The sequence below is a fragment of the Aquila chrysaetos genome, chromosome 5 (genome assembly GCF_900496995.4).
Source record: "Aquila chrysaetos chrysaetos chromosome 5, bAquChr1.4, whole genome shotgun sequence".
NCBI lineage: Eukaryota > Metazoa > Chordata > Aves > Accipitriformes > Accipitridae > Aquila > Aquila chrysaetos.
In genome coordinates, this window is record NC_044008.1 from 51301876 (window position 1) to 51319575 (window position 17700).

The window sequence follows — 17700 nt, forward strand, 5'->3', positions numbered from 1 at the left end:
CTAATTCCAACCAAATCAGACAAAGGTGTAAATTTTCTGAAAATTGGTGGTTGGGCAGAGTAGACAAACAAATTAGGATGCCTGATAAGAGAGTGTAGGGTGGTCTTCTTCATTTTAGATATTAAAATATCTAAAACCAAAACCAGTAGGAAATAGGGCCATATTGGCTTCCTTTGGAGCTACTTGCTTTATGTAATGAGGCCATGGTTATTTGATGATGTCTGTGGTTATTTATTCTTAAGTATTGCTGTGTGCAGAATTAGGCGTTCATTCAGCATATGCTGTTTCTTTCTCTCTACTAGTGTTTTACATTGAACTGCAGTCTAAAACAGAATGGTTGAGTGTAGGTGTATAAATAAAAGCAGAGCTTGGCATTTAGGTACAGAGTATAAATGTTCCCATTTGCTCTTCCTGAAGTTCAGAATTCTGTCTTTATCTAACCCAGTGTAGAAGAGAAATATTTAGTAATTAGGTACAATCGCTTTCAAGTAGTTTTAGCTGTTGCTATGTGTATTTAATATAAAATACTGAGAAAATGTAAATCGGATATCAGATGTTTGTTATGATGAAATCCTCTACTAACTTTCTAGAGCTTTATGTATAAATGTCACAGTGATGTGATGCAATGGCAGCAATGGGAGGCAAACCATATATGTTATTTCAAGTCCATCGTTCTTACAATCCTGCTGAATAATGTAAATAAACAGAGTACACTAAAGAAATTCCATTTCTGCTTTTCAGTGGTATTAAAGTGTATTGACCAAATAATCTGATATACTAAAATTATGTTTCATGACTGTACTAGGGGATATAAAATACAATACCCTTACCATTTTCTTCCAGATAACGTGAAAGGTACTTCTTTCTCCTCAGTCAGCTTGAAATCAGGATTATTTTTTTTTCTTAGGTGTCACCATAAAAATAGGCACTTTCCCATACAATTCTGCTTGCAATTATGATGATAATTGTTTCTTTGTTTTGCGGTACAGCTTGTTTGCATGTCTTAAACCAACAGATTGTAGTGTACTTTGTTTCCTTTCTAATGTTTCCTAAAAAAATGTATTGGAAAAAATGTAAATCCTGTGATTTTTGCCCAGCCTTCAGCTAAAAAGACCTTACATTGTCTTGATCAAAAGAAAAGAACACTTACAAAGCTCCAAGCTCTGTAATAAATTACTATCTTCTTGCAAGTAAATTAATTTTAATGTTTGAAGGCAATATGACTTTCAGGGACTTCAGTGTGATCTGAACCCATCATTTTCTGTTTGCATTAGTAATAGTTTGTTCAAAAATGTAGTTAGTGCATTAGAAATGTATATGGCATGAGTCACCTGAACAGCCTGTCAGATTTACAGGCTAACATCTGAAGATGGCACCCAGTTATATAATTAAGAGTCATATATGCTTTTCAAAAATTAAAACCCCTACTTATGGTTGTTGTGAAATAAATTTCATTGTAACAGTATGCATTTTAATCCAGCTAAGACCTTTGGAACTGATCTAAGAGAGGAATATGTAGTAATGGATGAAACTTGAATCTCTGGACATGATTTAGTTTGTGTAATTGTAAGCTTAAGAGAGAAAAGCTTGTAACATTCTGGAAGAGTGTTCCTTCAAGATTCTTCTTTCTTTATTGCACATTTAGTATGTGAGATAAACCAAAGGTCAGTATATCAGTCAAGAGTGTTTTTCATGGCAGTGTATGACCCCTTGATATTGGTATCTTAGTTTTCCTACATATCTCAGAATGAATGATAATTGCTATATAATATAATACAAAACAGTTATCGAGTATTCCCCTTCGCAGGAACCCTGGAAGACTGTTGTATGAGATTTTATGTAAATTCTGATTTGGATGATTTTCAGTTGTTCATTTTGTGTATACACGTTTTTTTCTACTGTGAATTGCCTAGTGCTTTCAGTTGCAATAGAAAAGATAGGAAATATTCTTAGTACTTGTACATTAGTTTGTGAATGGAGATAGTTCCATAGACATTAAGCAGTTTAATCCAGAAATTAATGAACTTCAGAAGGATTAGGAAGACCACTGGACATACTGTCTGCTGAATTGTAGCAAATAAGCTGCACTTGACAGAGCTGTCCGTAGGGATGCTGTTGTCAGAAGTCTTCCAGTGCCAGATGGTGAGCAGAACAGCAGCCAATGATTTAACTAGAACTTAATTCTGAAGAGCAGAGTCATGAAGAGTAATCCAGAAGATTCTCTATAAATTACTTGGATTTAAAGATGTTAACAGAAATTACCCCCTTAGCTTCATGAAGTCAAGCACATGTCCATGAGCTCATGGAATTTCAACTGGTAAAAACTGTATGGAGAGAAAGTATTCTCAGCCACTTCAAAAACATTGTATGTGGCATAGGATAGGCATCACAGACACTTCTTGATGGTAGTACCAATGTTTTGGAAATCAGTTGATGTTCCGACTGTGGTGTTTCCTTTTTAAAATGGTCTGAGGGTTAAAAGGTTAAAAACGTAAACATAACACTTTCCATAATAATCAGAGGCCAATTTATGTTTGGGTTTTTTGTTGTGATTATTCACTATGAATTTTTGAAATGTTTTGGAATGAAGTCTGTCTTTGATAACATGGCAGGGTAGAAAAGCTATCATATTCAGAGGATTGATTGCATGAAGAAGTTTAGTTGTCGTTCAGTTTAAACTAAATGAGTTATCCCAGGGGAACGTTGGAGTAAGGAAGTCAGCAGTAGCTTGCTTAAATTACCTGAAATCAGATGCATTTAATCAACAATCTACTAAATATTAATAGTATATATATTACACCCTTTTCCACATTATTATTTCCATAGCATTTGTTTACCACATGGTTGAGGTTAAGATGAGTTAGTAATAAAGTGGTCACCCATCTATGTCAGCTCTATTACTTGTGCCTGGTTCATGTGTATGGTGTCTGGATTCTGTAGCATCTCTGTGGAGGTAGGGACTCTCTCTTTTTCTTTCCGCTCCAGAATTTTCATTTACTGTTTTTTGTGTGCCTGCATGTTCCCATTTTTTTCTGCCAATATTATGAGGCTGTAGATCCTTTCTTATGGAGTGAAAAAAGGGGATAGAAGAAATATGGTAGGGAAAAAGAGGAGAGAATCTTTCTTCTCTTTTGGGCAGCATTTGTTCAAAATTGATTTCTCTTCTGATTGGTTTTGCCAACTGGAGAAATTTAATAAATCAGGGAATAATTTAAAACTGGTTTTGTTGCAGATCCAGTGCCTTATGTGCATTAATCTTGTTCTGTGTTCTGCTTGAGTGTGTTACAATTCTGTATAAGGATTTATTTGACAACATTATCTTTTTGTGGTTTCTAATGATACTACTGGGAGTGACTAATTTTATAGAAATTGACGCTGACAGAAACCAGGATGGAAGTCTAGGTTGTACCTACTAGCTAAAGTCCCACCCACACTCAATCTGCTTCTTATCAAATTGAGACTATAATTAACTGTGCTTATATGTATTATAACTTCCGCAGGTGCATTCAGAATTTTAAGGTACCTTTAACATTTGTGATTAGGGCTATCTGACACTTGAATATACTGATACTTTTAAAAATACCTTGTAAAGGGAAAAAAGCAAAGAAACTTTTTTCTTTTACTCTCAGGTTTATTTACACAAAAGAAAAGTATTTTTGGACAATAAAATGTGTTGGAATGCATACATATGTCCTCATGTGTATACTATGCCATCATACATAGACTGCGTTTATGACACCCTTGGCTGTCTTATCTGTACTTTCCCTATAAATCTCTCTCCTTTGGGAATTTTTTCAGACATTCCAAACCCTTAAATAGCTTTGAACAGCTGCCTTCAGGAAAAAAAAAAATCATCATAAAGTTTTCTTCTCCACCATCTGCTTTGCATTTTGTATTGTTAAGTCTCACTCTCTTTTGCAAGAAAATAAACAAACCAAACAGAAATACCACGCTCCAAAATTTCAGAGATACATATTCTTAATTCTGTCACAGTGATTAATGGATGCTTTTTTAAAAGAAAAAAAGAAAAAAAAAAGTTACTGAGAAGTTTGTAGTGGCAATTTTGTCTTGCTTTTGCCTTTTCTATGACATGTAGTATGTCTGTCCCAGGTTCTGAGTTCTGAAAGTCTGTGCTTCCGATTCTGACATTTTATCCTGGGGGCCTCTCTTAGGTAATTTTTAGAGAGATTTTTAGTTTGTGTATAGTTTTCTTCCTCTTTTGAGTTGAATGTTTGGATTTAAGGTAAGCATGATAACTGTGTTCAGAGTGATTTCCTCAAGTTCTAAGAATTTTGGTAAAATGAAGAGTCTCATTAAGCATTTTTTAAATTAAGTTTCTTGCAGAATGTGTTGTATGCAGAAAAGCATCCATATTACGATATTAAAAAAAAAAAAAAAAATCTTACTGGAAGTGAGTTGGTCTCAGCCACAGAAGCTGTTCAGGGCTTTCCTCCCCTAATTAATCCAGTTAAGGGCAGAGTAAGCATCCAGTAAGTGTCTCTACTGGCTACACATAAAAACTTTGACCATTAAGTGATGGGTTGTTTCCTTGTTTGGGAGTGTGGAATAGTTGATGTCGGGATGTGATTCAAACTTTTTTTTTTAGTAGCGATCATAATTATGTGCCTGTTGTGTAAAGAAAAATTACTCTACTGCTGTAGTGCTTCTGGTCATCAGACTGTGTGATTGATACAACTGACTGAAAGAATCCTAAACCATCTTAATACTAAGAACCATTCATTGTTCTTGCCTCCATCATATGAGCAAATGCAGCCATAAGGACACACCGTGTAGGTGGGGTTTTGCTGTGGGATTGTGTTCACCTTCTTGAGTTGAAGTCAAGATCTAAGACTTTGTGATTAGTTTGTCCAGTTGTGTTGTACAAATGCGTGTATTATGATAGAGAAAATTACTGTTTTTTCTCTTGAGTTAGAATTCCATTAAGAATATTCATATAATAAAAAAATGCATTGGTTATTATTTTGGAAATAAATTATTTATTAATGCTGGAAAGCAATATAAATTTCCATTGCTCCCAATAGGAGAAAAAAAAAAAAAAAGCATTCTAGTTCCATGAAAAAAATTATATATGCATAACTTAATTATTTTTTCCTGCTTTTAAGCCACAGTGATAAAGTTGGGTTTTTTTTAACGTAGGCACCTGACAGCATGTTACATGAGAAATTGTGGATATTGAAATTACTAAACAGAATAAATTATTCTTAAGAGTATCTGTAATGATTATAGCAGGATCATAGGTTCAGCTCTTTTGTATGGGAAATTAATAGAAACAGGGGAGGAACTAGAAAGGGAAGATGACTAGTACCTGAAATTAATTTCCTTGTTTGGACTTAATTAAATTAGAAGATAACCTCATATCACAGATTTTTATTTAGGGCCAGATTTAAAAATCAAATGGACAATTTTAGGCAGTGCTGTTAGACTTCATATATGTGTAACTCACTTTGCTGTTTAAAATGCATGAAAAGAGTTGTGTTTAAAAACAAGTCTGTTAATATTGCCTTATGTAGGAATGATAATGTACTTCTTAAATTTTTATTATTTATTGCTTTAAATCTTATGTTAAAGCACTTTGTTTTAAGGCAGGGTTTACCAGTGAGTAGATGGAAATTGCATCAGAATATTAAAATTAGTTTTTGTTGGTGGTGTCTCAGTTTTAAGTCTTTTGTCCTTTATGAAGCTATTCACTTTATGAAAAGGTAGCTATAGCAAGCAGAGACTTTTCCCTGCATTTGAACACTTGCTGTAAAGAACACCTTAAAATAATAAAGATACCACAAGTAATTTAAAACGACAGTGTTTGATCCCTATGTATTTGGAAGAAAAGTCTGGTTGTTTTTTCTAACCATCTTGGTATAGATAAGCTTAAATTAGTATATTGTATGCTTAGTCTTAGCTGTGATTCTAGCTCAGGATAACATACTGGACATGGTGTAAAAAGCAATTTTGAAAATTGGCTTGGATCTTTTCTGAAAAAGTGAGAATTCACACATCAGTGGGAGAAACTTGACTTATTTTAACAAAATAAACCGAAGCTTAACATGGTGGCATCTCCCTAAACATGGTAGAGGAAGAGTTTGCTAATTTTAGCTGACTTAAAATATGTAGTATCATGGGGACAAAAGGCATTCTGCATAAGTTTTTACTTATGCCAAATATAGTATTCTAATTATTGTGATTTAATTTATTTTAAAATAAATGACATTTCCAAATACTAATGTTTTAAAATACTATGTAGGCCTTTAACTCAAGAAGAAATAGCTCATCGGCATGAACTTGCGAAACAAAGGCATGCAGAAAAATTGGCAGCAAATCAAGGAAAGGAGCTGTCAGAAAAGCCCCCAAGTGAAAATTCAATTGAAGTAACTGGGAACACTGGTGATATGAAAGGTATGTAATGTTCTACTATCTGTTTTTCTCAGAGGACCTTTAATAGCAGTGTCTAGGTGTTGTCAAGGGGCTGTGTACCTTACAAAGAATCATCCACATGCCAGTCCAAACAGTTCAATAGATGGAACCAAATGAAAAGTAAGGAGGGATTTGTAAGAAGGCTGATAGTTCATAAATGCTGCGGTAGTGCCATGGATACCTGTTCCTATGGCCTGAGAATGTGGTTGGTGTCTACTTTGAGTCAGCAAAGCCAGGTGATGCTTGAAGGGTATGCTCTGCTGAAAAATTAAATAATTCTTACTCTTAAGTAGAAAGGTGTGGCAATTGACTTTTGCCCTTGTGTATGGGGTAGAAAGATTCAGGTTTGTTTAGCTTGCTGCTAGAACCTTCTTACGGACTTGTTACTAGCATACTTTATGCCAATATAACTTCAATTCCTTTAAGCTTTTGTGAGAGTAACTGTTTCATTAAAAAAACAAAAACAAAAACAAACATCCTAGTAATAAATTGGTACAAAAGCAGTGTATGAGCAACAGGAATGGATTATGAGTTACAATGGGGCATTCTTGCCATCTTGTAATGTGTCACCAGATGTGGTAGAATAATATGTAATTGATTATTTTTTTTTGCTTCAGATGATGAGGCAGAAACTGCTTTTATTCTTCATATATTTTTCTAACTTTGATTAGGTGAAGAGCAACATCTCACTGGTCAAGTAGAGATCATGACCTCAAAGGCAATGAAACAGGAAGCAGACAACAAGGAGTCTTTCATTGCTTTTGCTAGAGTGTTCAGTGGCATTGTGCAAAGAGGGCAAAAGATCTTTGTTTTAGGACCAAAATATGATCCTGCTGAGTCTTTGCATAAGGTAAGAGGTGACAGTGAACTGTTACCATAACTTGGGATTCTTTTGAAACACTGATGACTTAACTTTTTACACGTTGCTTAATAAATAAATAAATAAGAAGTTCAAGTCAAAAATCCCAAAAAGTATCAGAGTAATTTAGGTAATTCTGGTAATAGCTGATTGTGTCCATAAACTTGTTATAAACCTTAACATTTCCAAAATAGTTTAAGCACAGTGTTGTATTAGCTAACAATAAATCCAGTATGTGCATACTTTGATTCAAAGAAAACTTGTGAAGGAAAAAACAATGCTTTTGGGGAACAGGAAGGTGCATAATAGTATTGAAAAAAATGGTGTTAAATGTTTTAAGATTATGATCATAAAAGTTCATTACTTATGAATTTACTTTAAAAAATTTGTTTTATCAGTGACAATGAAAAGTGAGCTAGGAGTAGTACACACCTAAACATTACCAAAGAAAGCATTATTTCTTATTTTCTTGGTAACATTTGGTTGTTTGCCACAAGACTGGAGTTTTGGAAGGGGAAAAAAAAAATTTCAAGTATATGTTGATTTTTTAATATCTAACTTTTCAAATGAAAATGCTTTAGAATGCATTTCTTAGCTTTAGAATGGAAGGAGGTCTTGAGGAAGAAGCTTTTATCAGCACTAAGTGATAAATATCCAACACTGGCTGTTTTACTTTGTGTAGCTGTCATCCCAGTGTTCTGCTGCAAATGATCTGCCATTAGTACCTCATATGACTTGCTGTACATTGGAGAATCTCTACTTGCTTATGGGAAGAGAACTTGAAGATCTTGAAGAAGTACCTGCAGGAAATGTTCTGGGTAAGATGTAACTAGTATTTAATTTCCTATAGCTTGAATCCTTGTCTCATCCAAAATACACTGAAATTGTTTTGTTGTGATTCATAATAAGAAAACTTAAATAAATCTATGAATGTTTTTAGGTATGTGTGTGCAAAAAATGAAGGTACTCTAATTAAAGTATGATTTTTGTGAACTTTGAATTGTGGTGAGGGAAAAGATGCATGAATAGGAGAAAACTAGGGATTACGTTAGCCTGTTATCTTCAGGTTGGAGTATTGCCAGGAATTGCCAAAGGTAGCAGTAAGGTCTCATATTTTATAAATTGCAAGGATTATTTATAATATTTTCCTAACAGTGGAAATTCTGTAATATGACTTCTCTAGTAATGTGGAAAATTGTGGTTTTATTTATGGGTCTGCTTGAACTATGGTGCTAAAAATTATTTCTTTTATGGCTGTGGCAAATTTTGCACTTTCTTCACAGAAAAGGATCTAAGTGATAAGTCATCTTAATCATTGAGTTATGCTCTTTTGTGCCAGATTCTGAGCTGCTTTGTTCTAGAGTATGAATAGCATTCTTTACTGGTTTTGTCCTTCATTTGTCTTTTTTTAATATCAAAATTAGTGGTTAGAATTTAGAAAGTGTAAACTTTAAAAATTATTTGATTCTTTATTTTTTTCATTTTGTGAATGAAAATGTATGAACTACAGCAAAATATAAGATTTTTTTTTTCTCATGTCTATCATCTGATTTTTAGCAATTTATAGTAAATATATAGTAAATTAAAAACAGGTGTATTCTGTCAGGATTGGATTTTGTTAATCAGGCAGTTAACTGTGCTGGTTGCTTTTAGCATGGGCCTGGTGTTCAGAACATAAGCAGCTGGTGAATTAGTTTTATTTGGAAGCTTAAAATTTTAAAATTCTGAATTATACCTTACTCTAGTCTGATGCCCAGGTTGACCATTTTCAGTATCAAAATGTATTAAGTGTATGGTCTGTTTACCTCAAAAAAATGATTAAGAGTTTGGAGAGAAAAAAAAAAAACAAACCACCCCAAAACACTCTGCTGTAAAAGGGAAAGGGTATTGTCTTTGTGCTTCCCAAATAATAAGTAGGCCTGCAGCTGCCTCCTGCAGAGAAAAATATACTGTAAGAATTATATTACGTCTTTAATGTTAAAATTTGGACCAAATTTCAAGAAACGTTTTTCTAACCAATTAGTTCTACGAAAAGGCTACTCTTCAGTGAGGTCTAGCTTTTCCATAAAGAAAAGCATATTAGTTGAGTAATACAAAAGTTCTGAATGGTGACACAAGATTTGTCATATTTAGAAAAATTCATAGAATTTTAAGATGATATTAACAGTCAGAGCTCTTAGCCAGACTATGTTTGGTATTTCATCTCTTTTTACCAGATCATTCTAGTCTCTTTATATATTGACAAAACAGGTTTTCATTTTTACCTCAAACATATAAGCTCAGGTATATATGTGTTAGTGTTTTTTTTTTTTTTAATCTGATGTTATTTTAAGGAATTTTTAAAACTAAAAGCCCTAGATACCTTCTTGTTCATTTGTTTCTCCCATTTCCCTGTCAAGCTGCATTGTTAATTTACAGAAATTCAATAAACACCTTTACTGATTTGATGATGATTTACCACACTTGGGAGAAAATGCGATACATTTATATGAAAGGAATCTGTAGCAGTGGTGATGCAAGACTTTTATTATTCCAGTTAGTAACAATGATTTCTGTTTCAAAGGCCATTTATCTTCCAGCTTTAAAGCATACAGCAGTGATTTCTCTCCAGCCATATAAGGAAATTGCTTGTAGATTGTCTAGTAAATTAAGGAAGCTTTTCTGAAAGCTCTGTAGTTTTACTCTGTATAATTCAATTATTGCCATAAGGAACACACAGTTAATCATGACTGCCTATTTCCACTTTAAAACTCATGGTATGGGGCTTTTTCAGATTTTTTTTTTCTTCAGGGTTTGGGGTTTTTTTTGCTCTTATTTATAGGTTGTTTCTTACCAGGAAGAATCTGCTTGGTCCTAGTGAGCAGCCTTTTTATTCTTTATACTGGCTTATGCAAAGGTTTAATGATCAAAGACATGTCTTGATACATAGGTTGTTTTACTGAAAATGAAAAGATTTCATCCCTTGTTCCTTGTGTTCAATTAATATTTACTTAAAATACTCATCTCCTTTTAATTGCTAAAAATCTGAGAAACTTGTGAGATATTGTAAGAGGAAAAGGTAATGAAGCATACTGTATTGGAACTACAAAGCTGTCACACAAACAGAATTCAAGAACATCCAGCTGAAAAGCAATGCCATGTCCTTGTCTAATATGCACAGCCATTCTGGCAAGCTTCGGAAGGTTATTTTCTGGCACTATTCTGAGTTCCTGGAAGTTAGGAGAGACAAACTGCTTTGCGTTAGTTAATTTGTATTGCAAGTTTGCAGCTCAAATGTTTTGTCAAAAGTAGTTGTCAAAAAACTTTAAGCAGTATGTCATTTTCAAGTAATATGGCAAACACAAAATACTGCTTCCTTCCACATAGCTGTTTATAATTCACAATTTTTCTTCTTTACAGTCTCTGTGACTACCATACATTTTTTTTTTTTTTGTAGTCCTTGAGTAGGAGGTGAAATATGATTTAAAACAAATGAAAAAGTTCTTGGGGACCAAGGATAATAAAGTCTTTGTAATAAATCTTTTAAAAATTATTTGTCAGAATATTCTATGAAAAGAGCAAAATTCTTGTCTCTGACAAAAACACCTTTTATAGAATTTGTAATTTAGAAGCACTATTGATTTCTCCACTCTGAGAACTAAAAAGGAGTATGTGAACAAAATGCCTTTTGAGGAAAGAGTACTGTCTTATTTTTCACTTTTTTTTTTCTCTGCACTTCTGTTAGAGGTCCTCTGCCAGCAGACAGGAAATTATGCTTTGTAACTGGTACTAACTACTAGGTTCTGCTTTGCACTATGAATGAACAGAGACCTTGCAGGAGAAGAATCTAGTTACTGGAGCCACAGATAAGGTTATAGTAGATTAGGTATGTGCCTTCTGGTTCCAAATGGCACTTGTATTTAGTTGAAACTGCTGAATGAAAAACATGATAGTCATTGGAATGGGCCATGAAAAGTATCTTGAGGTTTAATTTGGAAAAATGTTGAAGTACTGATCCAAAAATAAATCATGTGTAAACGTTACTGTTTCAGGAATGGCTTATTTTTCTGTATCGTGTCACAGGCCTTTTGCATGATAGGCAGTTACTGAATTTGAGCATCCCTGTGGTCATCAGGTCTGACAGTCCTGGGAGTGAGAGCCTTGTCTTGCAAATGGTCCACCTACTTCTTATTGCAGTGCTAGCCTTCTCTGTATCGCTCTGTTCTGTCTTAAGGACCATGTGAACTTCTGTACAGGCTTCCCTTGTCTTGCAGTTGGGCTGATGCCTTATTATCTTAATAGAAACAGTGTTACCTGTTTTGTAAATTCTAACTAGGTATATCAAAACTGTGCTTAAATTCCAAATACAGAACTACTCTGTGCTTGCAGAGATTAAATGTGACAATTATGTATGACACCTAAATCTGTATCTCAAAATCAGCTCAGATCTTTTGATTCCAAGGCGTCTCGGGCACGTTTTGTGCTCACCTTTTGAAAACTGCCTGAATATGCATTGGAAAGAAAACGTTGTATCATAGACCTTGGACACAAGTCTTGCGTGCTGTTTTGAAAACATTGTCCTTCCGAGTCTTTAAGGAGAGAAACACTACTTAAATATTAAATTCCAAAGACTGTTCAACTGATGTATCATTGCATATTGTTAGTGACACTGTAATACTGACCTGTGTTTGCATAATCTAGTGCTATGCAAATAGCAAGCTATTGTAATTGCCCCACTTTCTTTAAATGTTTATCCTTCTTTGCTATGACAAAAATATATCAGAGAAAGGAGCTTGATATAAACAATCATCTGGCTATCCAGGTGTGTTAAGCTCCTTTATTATTACAGAAGCTTAGGTTCTTGCTGGGACAGTCCCCCTTGTTGTACAGGAAACATCTATGGTACTGTGGGTTTCTGCCACCATGCAAACATCCTCTCCAGATGTGTTGTATTTGACAGGAAGTCAACCCCTGGCTGTAGCGTGAAATCCATTGATCTCTAGTTTAGTTATCATAGCTCTTCTTACTAGTGCTTAGTTTCTCTTATATAAAGGAAAACTATAAATGGTCCAGTCACAAAATGTTGATTGATTTAATTTGGATGTTGTATGTAAGTTCTGTTTGCCAAGTAGTGTTAGGTATTGTTTAACAAACTGTAGAGACTGATAAAATAGAAAAAATAACACTAACATAAACATTTTTTTGTTAATGAAAGGTGTGGGAAAGCAATATTTGTTATGTCATTTCATGAATGAAAAAATGTTGCTTCTTTACCAGGCGGGAAAACAATAACTTAAATTGAAACAGTGTTAAAAGTTCCACAAAGGAGATTATTTCAGGCAAGTTTTAAATTATTTCTGTTACGTTTCTATGTTAAGAATATTTCATCTAAATCAAGACTACCTCTATCACACCAGTAAGTGTTTTGAAGCATTAATAAGTCTGTATTCTGGGGAATGCAAGAGGAGGTGGGGACGCTTGATTTGCTTGTTCCCATGCAAGAATCTCTCTTTATATATATCTATATCTATATATATCTATATCTATCTGTATATGGGGTTTAGGTATTTATTTATTTAAACCAAGCAAAGGGAAAGTACAAATACAGGAAAAGTGTCATGTTGTAACTCTTGTTCTGATATTTTTGTGATTGAAGATGATAAAAAGAACTTAGTGGTCGATCCCCAAAGTGACAAAGGAAAAATTAGAAGGTAATATATGAGGAAAACGTAATTTGGGCTCATAAGTAAAGATTGAGCAAGTACATGCCCTCCAGATGCACATAACTTCCTCCGCCCCTGCCCCCCCTTTTTTTGTTATTATCTTGTTGCTGTCCTGTAATTGAAGGCAAAATGCCTTTTTTGTTTATGCAAAAAAAAGGGGTTTTTAGTAACGGAAACAGTTGTTGAAGGTAGTGTAAAAATGTATTTTAAATAGGCAAAAAGAAGTAATGTTTTTTTGTGACGATACCATGCACAGATGAAAGGCCTAGGATTCCCATAGTGGGTATTGATTCTTATTTCTGAGTAATTTAAGAAAAAGCTGGTGTAAAAAACAAGGAACGTGTTTCTGAGAACACTGGTTTAGGTACTTGTATAAGTACAAGCATCTTTAGGTACTTGTATAAGTGAATAATGTTGTGGGGTTATTTTGAATGTGGTTCAGTGTCATGTTTTTCTGAAGAAATGATTGAAGGATCATCAAGTGATACATTTTTATTAATTGGAATAAAATTTATCTCAAGGCGTGTTGCGCATGCACACTCATGCATGTGCATACAAGAGTTCAGAATAACGTGCATCTTAAAATTGACATGTATACTGCTTTTTATCCAGAAGTACCGCAACAATAATAGTCTTGTGTTTGCTAGCATACAAAAAACAGATTTTTCTTAGAGCTGCCTATATGACTATTTAAGTGCTTTTTGTGTTTTGTTGAATACTGTTAAAAGCAAAGCTTTTCCCTTAACACTAGATTTGTAGTGCCTTAGTGTAATGCTCATAGGAGACTAGATGATTTCCTGAATGTTTTCAAATGCAGTTAACTATGTGAATATCAAGTGTTCTACCAAATTAAGAGCATTTGTTTCTTTAACTTACCAAATGACATTGTTAAAAGCAGGAATCTAGAAGTCACTCCTGTTGCCAGCTCACTATGAACTGACTTCCTACATGACAAACTGTTGTATACCTTGTTTTTTCCATTTCTAAAATGCTTGTTTTCCCATACAATGTTCTTTCATGTTTTAATTATTTATGAAGCACTTACAGGATTCTTGACATGTAAACAATATGACATGGGAAATGTAGGTGATTACAGATTCATACTTCTGGATTTTTTTGTATCTTTCTGAAGATAGGTGCCATACAGCTGCAGTTAGCGTGAAGAGCTGGTATGAAGTAGTACAGCTAACCTCATTACAAGGTGTCTAACAAGCATTTTATTCCTTTAGGACTTCATCGAATAATTTAGGAGCTTTTAATAAGCAGCCTCTGTTAAGAGCAAAGAGCAGCTGCAAGCAGCGATGCCATTTTAAAGGCCCAGAATGGCTTTCTAGGACTGATGCCAACCAGCAAGCATTACCACCTTCTGTGAAAGCCCTGGAACAGTCCTGCTGTTGCACCAGCCTTTTATTTCCGTGCAAACATTTGGTGGGCTAATTTCACTCTCTGAATCAGTAATGTGATTATTTAAAAAAAAAAAAAAAGCCAGCTTGAAGTGATTCCAGCTGCATGGGCTGTCTCATCTCAGCATACTATGATCAGTGAACACAGGAGGGCAGTCTTTCTCAAGAATGTGACTGAAATTAGCCGAAAACAGTGAATGAAACAAAGAAAACTCAAACCTTTGTCTTCAGTTTTGGAATACTTACAATATTTTTTTGCTAACTGCCATCTTACAACCCCAATAAAATAACCTTTCATTCTTAACTAGTTTATAGTAATCCAGTATTACTCAGGAAAAGGTATATAATTTAATGGATTTTGTTATTGAATTATGTTTTCTCTCTGTGAACTGTTGAGTTTATCTGACATCATTGTATCTATATTAATTTCCTTCCCAATTAATGTTTTATGAATAGTTAAATTGTTGAAAAATTAAATATGTTCAAGTTTCTTTGAGCTAAATACATAATAGCTAATCTGTTGTTTGGCCTCTTTCAGTGTTGGAAACTGAAACCATTTTCTTAACTCTATTTTTGTGGTAGTGGACTTAGTCCATTTGTAGTTACTGCTCTTTGCTGTGTGTGGTTCCAACAAGCAGGCTGAGTAATTTGTGTTGCTTATTGGGCAATGTAATATCACATGGTGCGCAGCTAATGAACTAGTATCAAATGAAATTAGAAGTGTATTTTGCTGATTGTCTAATAAGTTTCCTTTACTCTGTTTGCCTTACCATTTCTGCTGGTTTATTTGTGATTCCATTTCAGGGGATTTGACTTGACAAACTTTTTTGCAAAAGAAATAAGTGATTCATTACCTTGCTTTCAAATCAATATCAACGTATCACTGGAGAGGAAAAAATAAGTCTTAGGTCAGAGGTATAGCACTGACGTGTCTTTATTGACCCAGCTAAGGTTTTTGGGGGAAGAATACTTTGAATGGTTAATAGTTTTCTTATAAAGCCTTTTTAGGCTGGTTGGTTTTTTAATTTATATTGAAGAATTTAAATTGCCTTTTGAGTAGCTATATTTTTTCTATTTTTCTGACTGTAGCTTCTTAAGACTATACAAGGAAATCATAAGTGTAGTAATTCTTTCTGAAGAAAACCACTTCTAAATTCTCTAGTGCTTCTGGAATGTTCTCTGCTCTAATTTTCAAGAGTTTATTATGAGACCTTAAAAATACATTTAGTCTTGCCACTGGAATACAAGGGGTTTTTTATCATGTTTAAAAATTGAACTGTATAAGATTATTTAAGCTAAAGTCATCATACATTCATCTAGCCAAAAATGCCTTTAAGTTTGCTCTTAACCGCTGTTGTATTACAATGTCAAAAAATTAAAATAATTAAGTTTTTGAGGAAAGGATATTCTGTGTCAGCTTTAAAGAAATTTTTAGTTATTATAATCTGTAAAATCTGAGCTTTCTTGTAAATGAAAATTAGATTTTGAAATAATCTTCCAAATATGAGGCAAGTGCTCCTGATTCTTTGGGGTTTGTATGCAAACAGATACTTGGCTGATGCTTGAGGTTTCCCAAATAGTACCAGAAGGAAAACTGCCCAGACTTGTCGATGTTAATTGTTGCTACTTATATGCCTATGGGCAGCAGTGGGACTAACAAGAGTCAAGACAATTTCATACCATTGCTGCTTGAAGAAACTCACAGGACAGCAGCAGGCACATGCTCTGCAGCTACTTAATAGAAATGATCTAGAAATAGGCTGGAGAGAGGGTTTCAGGTGCAGGCAGTCATCTCTGTTTATCAGCCCTGTGTTTGCTTCAGAAAGAAGTGATTTTTGGCCTTGGGACTTCAAATTTCTTAGAAGCCTATTATTACACTAATATACAATGATCAGAATTCAGGGCCAATGTTAAAGGAGACCGACTCCTTTTCCTTGTGTAAGGGTGGAGAATTTACTTATGTAGTCATTGCCTCTGGGAAGCTGTTACTCAGCCTTTCAATAGCTAACTGTGGGTTTAGGTCCCAGATAGTAGCTGGCTTATCTCCAAAATTTCCAAATCTTCTGTGTGAGTACTTGGTTGGGTGTGATTTTTCAAGTCTCTTTAAAATGAAAGGATAGGGATTTTCCCCCAGTATTTCACAGTTACTTTGTTTAGTCAGCATCAGTGTATTATTTTTGTCTCTTCCTCTACGAAACTGAATATGTCCGTGGATAAATAAAAGGAGAACAGTTATCTACAGAAATAGCCATATTTATTACTTGGCTAATGAACCTCTTATTTTTTCCAATACTGTAAGAGAAGAAGAGTGTTAAAGTAGTTAGTATCACTGACGTAAAATGGTAATAGAAGTCAAGGTGAAGTTTTGAGATAATTGGCTGAGCTCACATCTGTAATGTTGCATTTGGGTTTTTTTCCAGCATACTGAGATACATCACTGATGATTTTGGGAAATTACCTCACGTTTTCATTTAAAGAGCCTGAAAACTGTACCCTCCCTCAATCTGCTTATAAAAATTACTTGGAGCATGCTTTTGTCTTTGATGTTTTGTATTTTTTTTTTTACACCAGTATCATCTCTGAAACCAGAATGTCAGTATTGTTTAGTAGGTAGCAGTTTATAGTATAGCCATGTGCTCTCCTTTCTTATGATGTGGTTCTAATGGGAACCATCGAACTTGCCTTGATTGGTTGAAAATCTCTAAAGAGACTTTAGGGTCCATTACTAAATGAGGATCTATGATAGATGAACCAAAGTGACTTCATTTATGTTCTCAAAGTTGTTAGAATTCCATTTCTAAGAATATCCTACCTGTTAGTGCTGTTATGAAATATTGTACAAAGTAGTGGGAAACATCATTCAGTGATGAACTTGGACACTAGGGCACTAGACTAAATGGCTGAGAGATTCAGCAAGCATGCCTAATTTGAGGAAGTAGTGTTTAAGGTTCAGTTTTCAACAGAGGTGTAAATTACCTGATTTAACAAGGATCTGTTATTAGATTGTATAATTGAACCTTTTATCCCTCTGTACAAAATGATATTAGGCTTGTTTTCCTACTTCTGAATTAAGCATGCTGGAGAATTCCCTTTGCAGAAGTAGTTTGCTGTAGTACTCAAACTTCGAGAAAGCAGTTTTAAAGGAACATTTCCTTTGTTTAATGTGACCATGGGTTTTCTAAAATTCAAACTGAGAACATGCAATGTCATTTCAGGAATAGGTACAAAATAATTGCTTTAAGCACAAATGAGTTTGGAAATATATGCCTTATTACATGTAAATTCATGTATAGCAATTCAGACGTAA

The 17700-nt window shown here is 34.2% G+C and overlaps 1 protein-coding gene across 1 annotated transcript in view; it reads left to right on the forward strand.

Annotated features, from left to right (window-relative positions):
- Positions 1-17700, forward strand: part of EFL1 (elongation factor like GTPase 1) — an 80885-nt gene that overhangs the window by 18396 nt on the left and 44789 nt on the right. Inside the window, exons 13-15 of the mRNA XM_030013725.1 lie at positions 6260-6411; positions 7101-7279; positions 7971-8106. Coding sequence (XP_029869585.1) covers positions 6260-6411; positions 7101-7279; positions 7971-8106 — 467 coding nt within the window. The remainder of the gene's footprint in view (positions 1-6259; positions 6412-7100; positions 7280-7970; positions 8107-17700) is intronic.